The 12,978-nt window shown below is 40.9% G+C and overlaps 1 protein-coding gene across 3 annotated transcripts in view; it reads left to right on the plus strand.

Moving 5' to 3' along the window:
* Window positions 1–12,978, plus strand: part of POLQ (DNA polymerase theta) — a 54,482-nt gene that overhangs the window by 7,485 nt on the left and 34,019 nt on the right. For all 3 annotated transcript variants that reach the window (XM_062618584.1, XM_062618564.1, XM_062618574.1), the window contains 5 exons: window positions 3,510–3,618; window positions 6,272–6,491; window positions 8,343–8,487; window positions 8,588–8,734; window positions 9,796–10,008. In XM_062618584.1, coding sequence (XP_062474568.1) covers window positions 3,510–3,618; window positions 6,272–6,491; window positions 8,343–8,487; window positions 8,588–8,734; window positions 9,796–10,008 — 834 coding nt within the window. The remainder of the gene's footprint in view (window positions 1–3,509; window positions 3,619–6,271; window positions 6,492–8,342; window positions 8,488–8,587; window positions 8,735–9,795; window positions 10,009–12,978) is intronic.

Below are 12,978 nucleotides of genomic sequence, written 5' to 3' on the forward strand. Positions count from 1 at the left end.
AGCTGGTTGCTATTTTAAGACTATAACAATTGGAAAACTAGATGAGTGTCCAAGTGCTGTGAGACCTCCACTTATGAAACTGCTGTTCCACGGGCATCTGGTGTCACAGTATTCTGCAGCATTATATGCCAGAAGAGTTTATTAAATACAAGAGAGAATCAGGGAAATAAAGCCTTGCAGTTTTTTTTCAGAGTGCGCTATCATGAGATAACTCATTCACACCTGCATCTATAGGGGCTGAATCACCATGAATGCTTTAGACTGCCAGTGGGCTGGAAGATGAGTGGGTGATCATGGTTGTGCAGCATTTTAAGCTCATTCAAATGAAGGCTCCTGCAGTCCAGCCTGATTCTTGAATGTATATCTTCATCCCTTCCCTTGCAAGAGAATGTGATTGTGCAGTTAGTTATTTCAGTATATGGTTACTCAGTCTAGGGGTTTTTAGTCTTGTTTTAAATAAGGTTAGTTTGATCCTAGGTCACCACACTGTACAAGCTGTACTGCCAGCAGAAGGCAGAGTGGGGTCATGATGTTCATATTTACGTTGGCTTGGAAGCATGCTCAGTATACTAAAATACATTATTTAATGATAACATCTTTCAGAAGCTAGAGATAAGCAAAATTCCTTTGGTTGGTACCTTCATTCCATCCCTCCATTTTGTTGTGCTCTCTAAGGTGAATGTACCCGAGAAGAGTCATGTAACCAACAAAGTGATTACAAGATATGTATGAACATGTGTCCTCAACACCGATACATCTCTGTTGCAATCCCTCATTTCTCTTGTGCTCTAATATAACTGTATAACTGAAAGAAGGATAAAAATATTGTGGGTTCCTTTTCTTTATGTCCTTATTTGAAATGAATTTTTAAGTTAAATTTGAGGTTTAAAATTTGTCAAGTTCTCGCCTTAAAGATGAGGTTTTATTTGGAGATAAGTTTTCTTAAAAGCTTCAAAATACAGGCATGAACTTAAAATGCCAGCTTAACTGTCACCTAAAGCAAGGCAGCATGTCTGAAACTGCAAGATTGTACCTTGTCTTCTAATTAAGTCTAAATTTAGACCAGTTCATAACGAGGGTGTTTTATCTTTTGAGATGAGTTACTGGGAGATGACTGCAGTTCTGGCTGGATTCCATCTCAAGCTTGAGCTGTTCCTTTTGTTGATGTCAACCCCATACTGATAGCTCACGTTGCCTTTGGAAATTGTTGAGGGAAACTCAAATCCCATGCCTGGCAGAGCTCTCTTTGCTGTATGAAGCAGTTAAAAGCAATTTTGTGTGGCTAATTATAATAGAACATGTGTCAGGTTTGAACATCCTGGTACACAAAAGATGCTGTTCCTCTTCTTGTTCCGCCTCTTGACACTGATGCTAGGGAAATCTTTAGGAAAGTGGTTAGAGAAGAATCTGCTGCCCTCTCAGTGTGTCAGCAGGGAATGGGTTTGTGATGTGCTGTCATGATACTTAATTTGTTTCTCTTCTTAATTTAAACTTACAATTAAAAAATTGCTGGTTTAATTGTATTAAAAAAAGGGAATAATCACATCCTCCCTGCCTGCTATTCAGACCTTTTTTGTTTTAAGCAGGATGTGCACCTGAAGGAGCCTAGTTATGCTACGGTAAACATGTTGGATAGCTCTCGGGTACTTTTTTGTGGGTGCTTTTCGGCAGTCTTCTAGAGACCTACTTGCAGGCAGAAACAGGAGACTGAGGCCTCATCCTCAGTAGCAACACAGTGCGATTCAATTCTGAGCTTGCTGTTGAGTAGAAAATGCCATTGCATGCTGGGACCTGAAGTCCTCCTTGGCTGCAATTCCATTTCCAGATGAAGATCCACTTTGTGGAAAACATTGGTTGCCTGATGGCTGCTGCTGTGTTATCCCAGTGGATGTGCTCTGAGCACAGCCTAACCAGAGGAGAACACTGTGCATCTGTGCCATGCAGGTCTCACCGGCTTGCAGGCTGTCAGGGCAATACAGCACACAGGTTTAACGTGGGCTTGAGTATGTTTTCCAGCTGTGTAGCAGCAGAAGGTACACAACAAGTAGCCGAAGCATTCCCTGTGCTTTGGCTTGTAGGTACCACTAGTGTTCTGTGCTTTGTTTCAGGAAGCAAAATGTGCTGCTTGGCACAAAGACTGGGAAGGTAACTTGCATGCATTCCACTTTGGTAGGTACCTGATTATACTGTCCTGTCTCAGCTCCTGGGAGCATTCAGATGACTGTTGCATGGGGAAGCAGGAAGAGGCTTTTTCTGGTGTCTGAATAAATATGTATTTGATGACCAACAAATTACCATTTTTTACAAGTGAGCACAGAACAGAGGAAGTACAGGAAGACAGAGGAGCTGGATGGGTGGGAGTTTGTACAAGAGGCTGATGAAGCATTGCAGCACTCTTTTCTAACTTAAGTGCTTTGGAAGAGAAGGGGGGAGAAAACAGACGGAGAGAGAAGGAACATATGTAGGAAGGAGAGAAAAAAAATGAGCAGGAAAAACAGCATTGAAACAGATAATAAAAGGTCACACTTGCCCTTAAGCTCCTGCTATTTTAGCTGTACTGGAAAGATATTACATAGCTGCACCAAAGAGGGAAAAAAACTCCTCAGCAGCAGAACTAATGAAGTCTGGTGTCTTCTATGCCCTGCTTTCTTTTGTTCAACCTTCCTTCAGCCTTTTCCATGGCCCTGTGACCCTGTCGGCTGGCCAGAAAGGGTGCATACTGCTGCTAGTTGGGATGTGTGCAGGGGGCAACTGAGTTGTTGTGGCTTTACGTTTTCTCCTCAGGGGAGCTCCTAGTCTGCTCTGCTGTCTTCAGCTCCTGACAGTCAGAAAGCTTTTTAGACATTATTCTTTTCAATAGCTCTGCATTTCTCACACATTCGGTGGAGGTGGCTAATAGATCAAAAAGGAATTTGCAGGAAATAGGATGACAACAAAACAGTTGTATCAGGATTTTTCTCAATAGAAAGGCAAAGTTAAATAGTAGGGCTCATTCAGGTTTGGTTAGTGAAAAAAGGTAAAATAGGATGCAGGGTATGCCAGTGTAATTACATGTGCTCTAGGGGGTTTTATCTGACCTTACTGGATTAGTAAGGAGTGATGTTTTTACTAAAGCACTGATGTCAACAAAGCTTTTGACTAGCTCTTTTGGGCTCCTTTCTAGATACTCTGAAGCCTGGGGGTTTTTGCTTGCAAGTGGTTCCAGTATAGAGGCTGCAGTACTGCTTTTCATGGAGGCCAGACTAATACCTCAATCTGTTCATGTTTATTTTTGTAAGATCTGGCTGTGTGTGTAAGAGGTTTTTGGGGTGGGAGGGTGAAATGCCATGACATTGGTCATGATTTGCCTCTCTCAGAAGAATCAGTGACAGAAGGAAGTGGTCTTAGTAAGCACAGCTGCATTTGTGGATATAAATTTCAGTTCATCATGTGGAATCAGAAAGGAAAGAGGCTATCTGTTCTTAGTTTGTCAGTTTGTCAAATATAACCTGAGTGCTTCTCTTTATCAGGAGTGGTGGTTGTGGATGAGTTGCACATGCTGGGAGACTCTCATCGAGGATATCTGCTGGAACTCCTCCTGACCAAAGTTAGATATGTTACAGAGAAGGTTGCAAAACGGTGGGTACACCAAGATGTTTGTCTCTTAATGCTAAATTATGGGTGGTTCTAAATATTCTGTTCTATGGGTGACAGGAAATTTGGGTTAGCTCCAGGTTTTCTGAGAGCGGTGACCTATTTTGGTTATTAGAGTCTCATCCTACCACCTCTCAGGGGCCTGCCATTGTAGTCAAAACCTCTTGTCCTCATGGCTTTCAATTTGTGTGCTGCCATGGGATTCATTCTCTCAGGAAAAGAAGTAAGGCTGAAGCTTTCATTTACTTTTTTTAGCCTACTTATGTAAAACAAAAACCCCAAGCCTGGATTTCTTTTAATGTTTTTGCCAGCGAACTTGCTCTGCTTCATCTTTCAGTGTTTCATGGAATGGGGTATTTATACTGCTGAAGTGGTCAGGTACTGTGGAAGAGTGAGCATGCTGTTAACTTGTCAGTGGTGAACTGATCAGAAGACTTGAGAGGATGTGCCAGTAGTCTGCTTAGGTAGCACTGCTCAGGATGATCTTTAGTGTCATGTGCTATCGTAGTGGTTTCATGGTTTCTTGCCTTTAGCACAACTGACTGGACACTGGAAAACAGATTTGGTGTTTCAGAAGAGCTTTAGAGGCTTTTAAGAATTCAGAATCTAGATTCCCAGCACCAAACTGCCATAGTGCTCAACCACTGACAAAGTCACATAGAGGAGATGGTGCATCAAGCTTCTTAACCTTTGTTGGTGGTGCTGAGAGAAAGTCAAAATCAACTGTTTCCTTAGAGCTAAAAGCCAGATTTTGCCAGTTTTCTCTGTCGCTTCCTGTCTGGAGTTGTGCCAGTGCTTGGCTAAGCACAGACTACCTATTTAGTGCTGGAGGAACTGCCATTTCTACACTGGCTCTCCAGCAGACATGTTAGCCAGTGTTTCCTATCCTGATTTCCAGGGTCCAGCAATGTTCTGCATTTAATCACCTCTGACTTTTTCTCATATTGTGCCCATCCAGTACACTTCAGAGCAGTGTGAGTGGCTGCCCCTTCTTTTACCTTGGCTTATCATGCAGCTGCAGCACAGGTGAAGTCCACTCTCTGCTTTCATCCCTTGCATTGAAAAAGCAGAAGCGAGAAAACATTTGTCAGGGAAAAAGGGACAGATGTATCAAGGAATGTTCCTGGGAAGACACAGTACTTCAGCCTTCATCATATAGGCCCAAATGCCCAGATTCAGCACCTCTTTGTTATGGTCAAGTTGACATTGGTTCCCTGTACCACTTACAGACACAAAGGAGGTGGCTGCTAGTTTTGTTTTGGAATCCACTTGAGATTCCTGGAGTTGGTGACCATGTTTTATCTCAAATGTCCTCCCAAGTCTTTGCTGCTTTCCTTTATCCAAATTCTTTAAATACTGTTCAGCCTGACTGGTTATCAGAGTGACCAGTGCCTTTAAGAGTTTTTTAAGTGGTTAGCTGGACATCCCACTGAAGTATAAGGCTGTGTCTTCTCACCAAGAGGATATCATCTGATGGCCATTGCCAGTGTGTGTGCTTTGCTTCTCCATGAGGCTTCTGCAGAGCCAGTCAGAATTCTGCAGTGGATTTTTCTACTTCCCAGTCAAAGAGTGTGTTGTGGAGCTGTAGGGGGGAAAATCTTCAACCTAGATGGCAGAGCTATCCTAACAAATGCTTGAAGAGCTTGGATCACAGAGTCAACTTCTCCACATCCTCCTTTTTTCTGTCTCATCTACTGTAGCTTCTGAGTACTCTTTTTTCCTTTATCTTTGCTAAGATTACCTGGATCTTCTAGGAAGGTTCAAGTTATTTCTGAGCTCACAGTGATTTGTCAGACATTTTCGTTTTTTAAAGTCTCAATTTGTGGCTCAGTGCAATACAAATGAGGACTTTTCAAATGTAGGCTTGGGAGCATAACCCCCCCCATTGTGTGGATGTAAGAGCCTGAATTGAAATATAGATCTGGGCATCTAAATTAAGGGTTTGTTGTTTTCAGATCTGTTAAGAGTCCATTACTTCTCACTGCCTTTAGTGGAAGCTGCTGTTCAGCACTTTGAGAACTGAAGCTGCTTGCTTCCTTGCTGAACTAAGGGCTTTGGTTCCCAACTCCAGGAAGACCTTAGTTGAGTATTATTTGTCCTGAAACTGAAACAAATGGAAGTGTTTTAATTAAAGCATTTAAGCTTAGAAAGAACCATTCAGTGCTCAAGGCCAGGTTGGACAGAGCCTTGGGTGACATGGTTTAGTGTGAGGTGTCCCTGCTGATGGCAGGGAGGTTAGAACTAGAAGATCTTAAGGTCTTTTCCAACCCTAGCTATTCTATGATTCTATTGATTCCTTTTTCCCATGTTTTTGTGTATGTCAAGGAAATAGTTGATTTATTTGTTTGTTTCCACTTTCTCCAAATATGTAGTCAGTTTATGGCTGTTGTTACCTAAAGAAGCTTCAAGTTTAGGTTCAAGATGATAAAAAGTTGTATTATTTTGTTACCAATGCATAACCTGACATGTGTTTGCTAAGAATAGAGTATGTCTTGTTTCTTTGTCGAGATGTTGAATGAAACAGCTTTGCACTTTAGCCCCTGGAAGGAAGTAGATTCAGTTAGCTTTTCTGAATCCTGTTTTCCAGGACAGGAGCCTGTGCTGTCACTAACTTTCTTGTTCTTTTAACCACTTCCAGACAGGTGAAGATGACCAGTCCAGAATCTGGCGGGATACAGATAATAGGCATGAGTGCTACCCTCCCTAACTTGGGACTCTTAGCCTCATGGTTAGATGCAGAGCTCTACTGTACAGATTTTCGGCCTGTGCCCCTCAAAGAGTGGGTGAAAATTGGCAGCAACATTTATGACTCCTCCATGAATTTAGTGCGAGAATTCCAGCCCAAGCTTCAGCTGAAGGTAACAAAACTGAGCAGCGGCTTTGGAATAACAACTTTTATACGGCTAATGTTAAACAGACAGATACTGGTACGGTTTTAATTGGTTTCTTTTGGTAATAGATGACATTCCCAACTTCATTGTTTATTTCACAGATTGTATGCTTAAACTGAGAACAAAATTGGGGTTTTTGTCCTCTCCTGATTTAAACAAAAACCAAACCAAAACACACTCACACGCATGAAGTTTCTTGACTCTGACTTGAAGGCAAAGTTGACTGCAGTTATCTTGTTTCTGAGCACATGACGGGTACAAAGGGTTTGTTTTTTTCCCTTACCACCCTGTCTTGTGTCCTGTAATCCACTTCACTTTCATAACTGAAAGTATTTCTTGGTTGGGCCAAGGAATTTGCATTAATCATTGGGAGAATATATTTGCATTAAAATCTGGTATTGAACCTGCTTATGTTAAACTCCTAAATGATCTAATTTTGTCATTAAGGCAGACGTCGACCCTGATTCTTCTGAATCTGCTTTCAGTAGTTAACTGTTTTGTGCACTTGAAAAAGATATGATCAGTTATGGGTAAAATACTGTAATGATTTGGAAGAACCAAATGGGTAGAAAAGGGAAATTTGCTCTTCCTAATTGTAGGCTCCTTTTCTGTGGAGTCTTGAAGGGCGAGTTCTCTCCTCAGTCCTTCCAACTGCTTTGGGTAATACTAATGTAGTAATTGGATGATATGGGCTGAATGTGAGCAATACTTTGGAATATTTGGCACACAGTTTCGTGGTGCACCATCATTCTGCTGCCAGTAGCTGGGTGGCACAGCAAAATAAAAATAACCTCAAAGCAAAAGGTTAACATTTGTGACAAGAATATCTGGAAGGTTGCTTTCGAGGTCATATTGAGAAGGTGGTGTTGCATCTCCTTTTCTGGCTGTTTTTTGAAGCAGTTGCTTTGGGTAGGTACTAAATTAAGTGAGAGAAAGAAGTAAACTAGGCTCATGACTCAATAGTTTAAGGGAGCCAGCTTATTTTATGAGACCAGATGATCCTCTTGGGCTTGAAATCTGTCGCTGGACCTTCAGACTTCTGTGCCTTAGACTGAACCAGGAGAGGGAACTTGACCTCACCAATTCTGCTGAATTTGGCTGAATCCTTACCAATTTTTAGCTGTGTATATGCAGTTCCTGCCATTGCTCCCCTGTTTTCATTTGCATTTTAGTGCTTTTTATTTCTTACTGTACACCTACATTTTTCTCTTCCTCCTTTTTTTTTTGCTGGAAGAGAATCTGGCTTAGCCAACCAAAACAGATCAGTTGCAGGCACTCTGTTAGGGTCTTAAAACCTAAAAGGCAAGATGAGAACAGTAGCGGTTTGCATGCACATCTATGTAAGTATCCATAAAAGCCTTCCATTTGCACTCTTTGGTCAGCAGTGCTTGCTGCATGCATCTTACTGGGTATGCTTAAACTCCTAAATCTCATGCTTTTAGTTCAGACTTCCTAGCTGATAAGTCTTTCTTAGTTATTGCAGAGGAATGTTTTCCCTTGGGCCTCTTCCTTGTTCTTCATCACTTCTGTAAGCCATGATACAGAGGTTGCAGTGATTTTTTTGTGCAGTGTGTCCTTCATTCAGAAACAGAGCTATGAAAGCAAGAGGCAGATTTAGGGCTGTCCTTAACAATGTGGTCATACTGGTGCTTGGACTTCCAAAAGCAGAGAGAAGCAAAGAAACAATGCTCCATCTTCTTTGTTTGCTCCCCTTTATGACTTGAAGTAGAAGATTCATACTGTGACACGGAAGAATGACAGCATTTACGAGCCCCATTCAGTGTGTGAGTGCATTGACAATATTTTGTCTCAATTCAGGGAGATGAAGACCATGTCGTGAGCCTGTGTTATGAGACTGTTTGTGGTGGCCATTCAGTCCTGCTTTTCTGTCCGTCCAAGAACTGGTGTGAGAAGCTGGCAGACATCATTGCCAGGGAGTTCTACAGTTTGCAACAGGCTGAGAGTAAGAGAAATGTAGTTGATAGAAGACTGAAGTGTAATGCACAGTGCCTTGAATGAAAATTAATTTTAATAGAAACTATAAATGTATTTTCTATCTCAAGGTTCTGGAAAAAACTCAACCCTGGCCCCAGTGGCTGTGGACAGAGAAGGGATCGATGAGGTTCTGGATCAGTTAAAGCGTTCTGTCTCAGGCCTGGACTCTGTGCTCCAATGTACTTTGCCATGGGGGGTGGCATTTCATCATGCAGGTATTCCTGAATCTCTTGGCCTTGATGGTCAAGTATTACGGGTTCTTTTTGCTGTAGTTATCAGTAATTTTCCAGCTGCTTTTTGAAGCCTTCTGTAGCTTGTGAGTGAATTAAAATGCTTCAAGAACCTCACAGTTGGAGGTAAGCTTGAAATTGTTTTATTGCAGCCTAAGACTTGAATTCACTCATTGCTATGATAAATCTTCTCTTGATTATGTTGAGTAACAGCAACTTTTTAAACACAACTTAATTTCTTATTTTTTGTGAAAAATCAGCTGATTTGCAGCCCAGGCATTTTCAACTTGTCCCTAAAGCTGCCAGAGTATTTCAGAGCAGTTTTCCTCCACTTCATACTGAAATAGATGAGTAAATAGAAGAAGTATAACAATGAAAGCATAAATAAAAAGAGCATGTGCTGCAAACGTTTCTGGCTAGGTCTTCTATTTCTTACTTAAGTTGGCACTAGTGTATGTGACCTGTTGATCCGCTGAGAGACTGACTCTGGAGGAGAGAACACTATCTATGGCATTGAATATGTAGTGTAAGTAATTCCAAATGCTTGAGTGTGGTTTTCTTTCTCAAGAATAAAATTGGCCTGAAGCCCTCGAGGAAATGTAGTAAGATACGTATTAGACCTCTAACCTAGAATGGAAACAATGAAGGAGGATTCCAGGTTTAGGATGGCAAATGACTAATTCCTAGTTTCCTACTGTTTCTTACATCCAGTTTGCTTTTTTTGTTTTCTTTCTTTCTCCCTCACTTGCACTGCTTGTAGATATGGAATAGAGATAGTTGCTCATCTTGTTATGATGTGTACAAGAACCTTAGCAAAGCTAGTTTATAGCTGTTACTGTCAGTTGAATAATAAAAACTTCCTGGTGAAGTTTTGCTTCACTTACAGTTTGAAAGAAGTCAACTGATTTGGTGTTGTAAGTCCTGTTCCTAACACTGAAAGGCAAATATTCATTCACTTTGTTCTTCCCCTTGCTGCTCAGTAATATTATAAGCTCTTAAATGCAGTCTCACCTTTTCTAGATTCACTAAAATTCATCTCTCCTCAGGTCTTACTTTTGAGGAACGGGACATCATTGAAGGAGCCTTTCGCCAGGGCTTGATCAGAGTCCTAGCAGCAACCTCCACACTCTCATCTGGAGTGAACTTGCCAGCACGCCGAGTCATTATCCGAACTCCCATGTTTGGTGGCAGACTGCTGGACATTCTCACTTACAAGCAGATGGCTGGAAGGGCTGGCAGGAAAGGAGTAGACACAGAGGGTAAGCAGAGGCTTTATTAACGTTCTCTAAGAACAGAGTTAACCTGCTTAAATCCAGTGCAGTGCTTTGCAATTAGTTGCTGATCATGATGAATTCCTTTGGTATTCAGTATGATTAAGTTAATCAAGATGAATTTGTTTGGTATTAATGGAGTAAAAAATGTAGTTCCCAGGGGATTCTTTTGACTGCATGAGACTTTGGTATTTACACATCAGTTACTTCAGGAATGGGCTATTTTCTGATTGAATACTTGTTAGCTTCTAAGACTGCGCTGTTCATTTGCCTTAGTTCTGGAAACCTTGGTCTGGGATCCATGATCCATGGTCAGTTTACTAAAGCATTTGTGGTTTCATTGAAAATATTTATGGTGAACTCTTATTTCACAGGCCTAAAATGTAAGAAATGCACTTAAAGTCTACAACTAGAATCTGAAAACTTCCTTTGTTGTCTGAAGTTCTTATCTGGGTTTCTTAAACTTCCACTAAACCATAACCACTAAACCTGGATCTTGAAAGTAGCAATGCAACAGTGAAGCAGGGGAAGAAGAGCAGTGGTTTGTGGATAACATGGGGTCTTCATGCATACAGTGGCACTGGTTGATGTTCAACAAAATAATCCTGCCAGCTATTTTAATTTGCAATGGAAATTTGTCTTCATGGATGATATTTGGAAAAGTTCGATTATACAAGTATAAACAGGGAATCAGAAGCTTAACAGAAGCGGGAAGTGAGATTTGCCCTACTGATGGTGTGATTGGTGCTTGCTGGAACCCTGTGTAAGCAGACTGTTCTTACATTTCACTTTCTATTTTTGCTGGAGTAGCGTAGCAACAGAGCATTTTGCGACCTATATCTTTGGGAGCTATCCCCATGTGTTAAAGCAAAAGGCAGCTGCATGCTGTATTCTGAAATTGTACAGGTTTTGTCATTTAGGTGTAGTTGGTATGTGTAAAATTACATTATTTCTTGAAGTTTCCCCCCCCCTTCAAGATACAATAATTGGAGCCCATTTTTGACAGTTGTGATGTGTCTGTGTTTTGCACTGTAATCACTTGAGTTTATGCTGATGATCTTCGTAAATGCACCGAGTCTTTTGGAGAGAACACAAAGCTACATTACCAGCTGCTGCTCTTTCACAGAGTAGGGACACTGGGGGATAGCAACTTCAGCTGGAAGAAATGCCTTATGTGGGTATGAAATTCAGCTGACCGACAGCAGAGAAATGCTGTTGGGTTGATTTTCCCCTCTCCTCCCAACATTGTAGTGTTGGATTGTCTCAGGTTTTGATTTGTTTTTTTCTTTTTCTAATTTGATTGAAATTTAAACCCATCATTTTAGAGAATGAAATTGGGTTATTTTTGTGTTCACCAAAACTGTCGCGTTCCCAAGGTGAAATAGATAAAGCTGTTCGCAATCACTGAACACAACTTAGAAATATAATAGGGCCTTTTTTTGCTTTTAATGGAGTTCTGTGAGTAGCTAGCCAAAGTTTTCTGGTGCTCGTCTCATCTAATGGTAACCTAGACTTCCCATCTCATCTGAAATGTTCAATAAGGGTTCTTCAAATAGCTTAGTTCCTTCCCTCCCCTCCTCCCCAAAAGCACACATACACTGTTCATTAGGTTGCAATTACTGGCTTTAAGTTCTGAGTTGCATCTTGGGAAAGAGTTTCCTCCAAGTCTTGAATGACTGTCAGATAAAGTAGAGTCAAGTGGATACCCGTCTTCTCTTACATTTATCACACTGAAGAGTCAGTGCTTTTAGAGGGAATTGGAGGTCATATCAGAACCCAACTATGAAACAAGGGAATGTTCTTTATTGCTGCAATCAAAATAAGCTTTACTTTCACAGAACAGTGCTTACAGGCAGTTTGTCTTCTGTACTCTCAGCTCTGGCAAAAATACCTGGTCAATAGATGTTAAAAGTTTCACCTGGCAGGATAAAAAAGATCCCAGAGACACATGCTCTGAGCATGCTTTTCATTCTGTAATCCATTCATGTAATACTGTTTAAGCTCTATTCTGTTACTCACCTACACTGCATTTGTGCTATTTATTCTGTTCATTAAAGTGCAGTTGTGTTTTCATTACCTCTGGATTTGCTCATTACGGTAACATTACCACATGGTTTTATCATAGCTTAACGTTCCTAGGATCTTACTGAGACATCCACTACCAAAAGTACCTTGGTGTTCAGTGTGCACTTAAATCTCAAGTAGCTGTCAGAAGCCTATCATGGCGTTTATTGTACAGCTAATCATATCTAATGCTCTCTTCTTAGTTAAAGGCAAGCTTGTCCTACCCATAAGTCATTTATCCTGTGCCAACTGGCAAAACATCTTACTCGGCTAGATCTCCCAGGGACCTAGTTTCAAAGAATCATAGAATGGTTTGGGTTGGAAAGAACCTTAAGATTATCCAGTTCCAAGCCCCTGCCATGGGCAGACACCACACAGTAAACCCTCTGTAATGGCTTTGTTGAAAAGATCTCCTTTATATGGCGCTGCATTTTCCATGGGTAGTTAAGAGATTCACTTAATGATGTCTGAGAGAATTTTCAGGTAGGGTATATTTGGATGTATTTTCAGTGGAAACTATTCAGGGTACTTAAGATACTTAAGATCTTAAGTATCTATTTAGGATACTTAAGATATGTGTGTGTAGGTATATGTGCATATATGAAGGTTCAGAGGATGCATAGTTACTTAGATTAATAACTTTGGATTTCTGAATTACTTTGGTGTCTGTGTTATTTCAGCTCAGGAAGCTGGTTGACTTAACCAAGCTGTTAAAGTGCTGTTCAGCTTTTATGTTTTCTTCTTGCTTTTGGGGAATCTTTTCAGTTTAATAATGTAGCATAGAAGAAAAATTGATGCCACTGGATATTATGGTTCCAGTCCATTCCAGAACAAGAAGTGGTAGTTGTTCATAGAATCATAGAATAGTTCAGCAGCAAAACAGATGAGCAGAGA

This window comes from Pezoporus occidentalis, unplaced genomic scaffold (assembly GCF_034315485.1).
Source record: "Pezoporus occidentalis ecotype Australia unplaced genomic scaffold, CSIRO_AGI_Poc_V1 ctg104, whole genome shotgun sequence".
In the NCBI taxonomy this organism is placed as follows: domain Eukaryota; kingdom Metazoa; phylum Chordata; class Aves; order Psittaciformes; family Psittacidae; genus Pezoporus; species Pezoporus occidentalis.